At 68.7% G+C, this 1,341-nt stretch overlaps 1 protein-coding gene across 1 annotated transcript in view; it reads left to right on the top strand.

Annotated features, from left to right (window-relative positions):
- Window positions 1-1,341, top strand: part of ISLR2 (immunoglobulin superfamily containing leucine rich repeat 2) — a 14,193-nt gene that overhangs the window by 2,544 nt on the left and 10,308 nt on the right. The window contains exon 2 of the mRNA XM_057388379.1: window positions 5-74. Coding sequence (XP_057244362.1) covers window positions 5-74 — 70 coding nt within the window. The remainder of the gene's footprint in view (window positions 1-4; window positions 75-1,341) is intronic.

Genomic DNA, 1,341 nt, shown 5'->3' with positions numbered 1-1,341 from the left:
ATAGCCCCAAATTCCTCTTTCCTGAAACCAATTCGGTCCCCGGCGGGTTCCCGCCGCTCCTCGGTCCGGTTCCGGTGAGTCCCCTCCGCTCCCCGCTCCGCTGCTGTCGCTCCCCGGTCTGTCCCCGCCGAGCCCCGGGGCTGTTCCCGTTCCCGTTCCCGGTGCATCCCCGCCGCTCGCCGGCGGGAGCCCATTGCGCTCCGGCGCATCCCGATTTTCCCGGCCGCTGCCGAGATTCCCGGTCCCCGCCGCTTCCCCGCTCCCCGGTGGGTGCCACGGGCGGTCCTTTCCCCGGGATTCCCGGTCCCCGTTCCCCGTTGGCTGCCGAGATTCCCGGTCCCCGCCGCTTCCCGGGCGGTTTTCTCCGGTGCCGGGTGGGTCCCCCGATCCCCGCAATTCCCGATGGATCCTGGAGCTCTTCGGTCCCCGGTGGATACCGGGAGCTGCTTTCCTGTCCCTGATGGATGCCGGGGCTCCCTGATCCCCGCAATTCCCGATGGATCCCGGGGTTCGCAGTCCCCGCCACTCCCGGGAGCTGCTCTCCGTCCCCCGCTGGGTCCCGGGGCTCCCCGATCCCCGTCACCCCCATCCTCCAGTGGGTCCCGGGGCTTCCCGGTGCCCGCAATTCCCGATGGATCCCGGCGCTCTCTGATCCCCACCACCCCCATCCCTCTATGGATCCCGGAGCTCCTCGGTCCCCGGTGGATACCGGAGCTCCCCGATCCCCACCATCCCCATCCTCGGTGGATCCAGGAGCTTCCCGGTCCCCGGAATTCCCGATGGATCCCGGGGTTTCTCGGACCCCTCCATTCCTGATGGATCCCGGAGCGCTCTGGTGAATCCCGGGGCTCCCGGTCCCCCATGAATCCCGGGGGTCTCCGATCCCCGCAATTCCGATGGATCCCGGGGCTCTCTGGTGGATCCCGGGGCTCTCCGATCCCCATTCCCCCTCCCCCGGTGGCTCCGCGCCCTCACCCCCGTTCAGCACCGGTTGAACCGGGACAGCTCCGCTCCCCGCGGCTCCGGGGCCGCCCCTCTCCCCTCTCCCCTCTCCCGTTGCCGGTTCCCGGTCCCGGCGGGGCCCCTCGATGTGTTTTGGGTAGAGTAGCGTTGTAGCCGAGTGTCTGTGCCGCAGCCGCGCCCGCGGGCCCGGAGCCGCCTCCCGGTGGCCACGGTGGCCCCTCCCGGCCGCTCTCCCGCTCCGGGAAGAGCCGCGGGCGTTTTTTTTTCCTGCGAGCTTCTGTTCTGTGAAAAGAGTCAATAAAAGGGATTGAAAGCGGAGCCGCGTGTGTGCTTGATGGGGAGTGAAAAGGAAAAAAAAAAACCAAACCCCAAAAAGCC

Source organism: Malurus melanocephalus, unplaced genomic scaffold (genome assembly GCF_030028575.1).
Source record: "Malurus melanocephalus ecotype Western Australia unplaced genomic scaffold, MMel_1.1 scaffold_1860, whole genome shotgun sequence".
Lineage (NCBI taxonomy): Eukaryota > Metazoa > Chordata > Aves > Passeriformes > Maluridae > Malurus > Malurus melanocephalus.
This window is presented reverse-complemented; position numbering and strand designations above follow the sequence as displayed.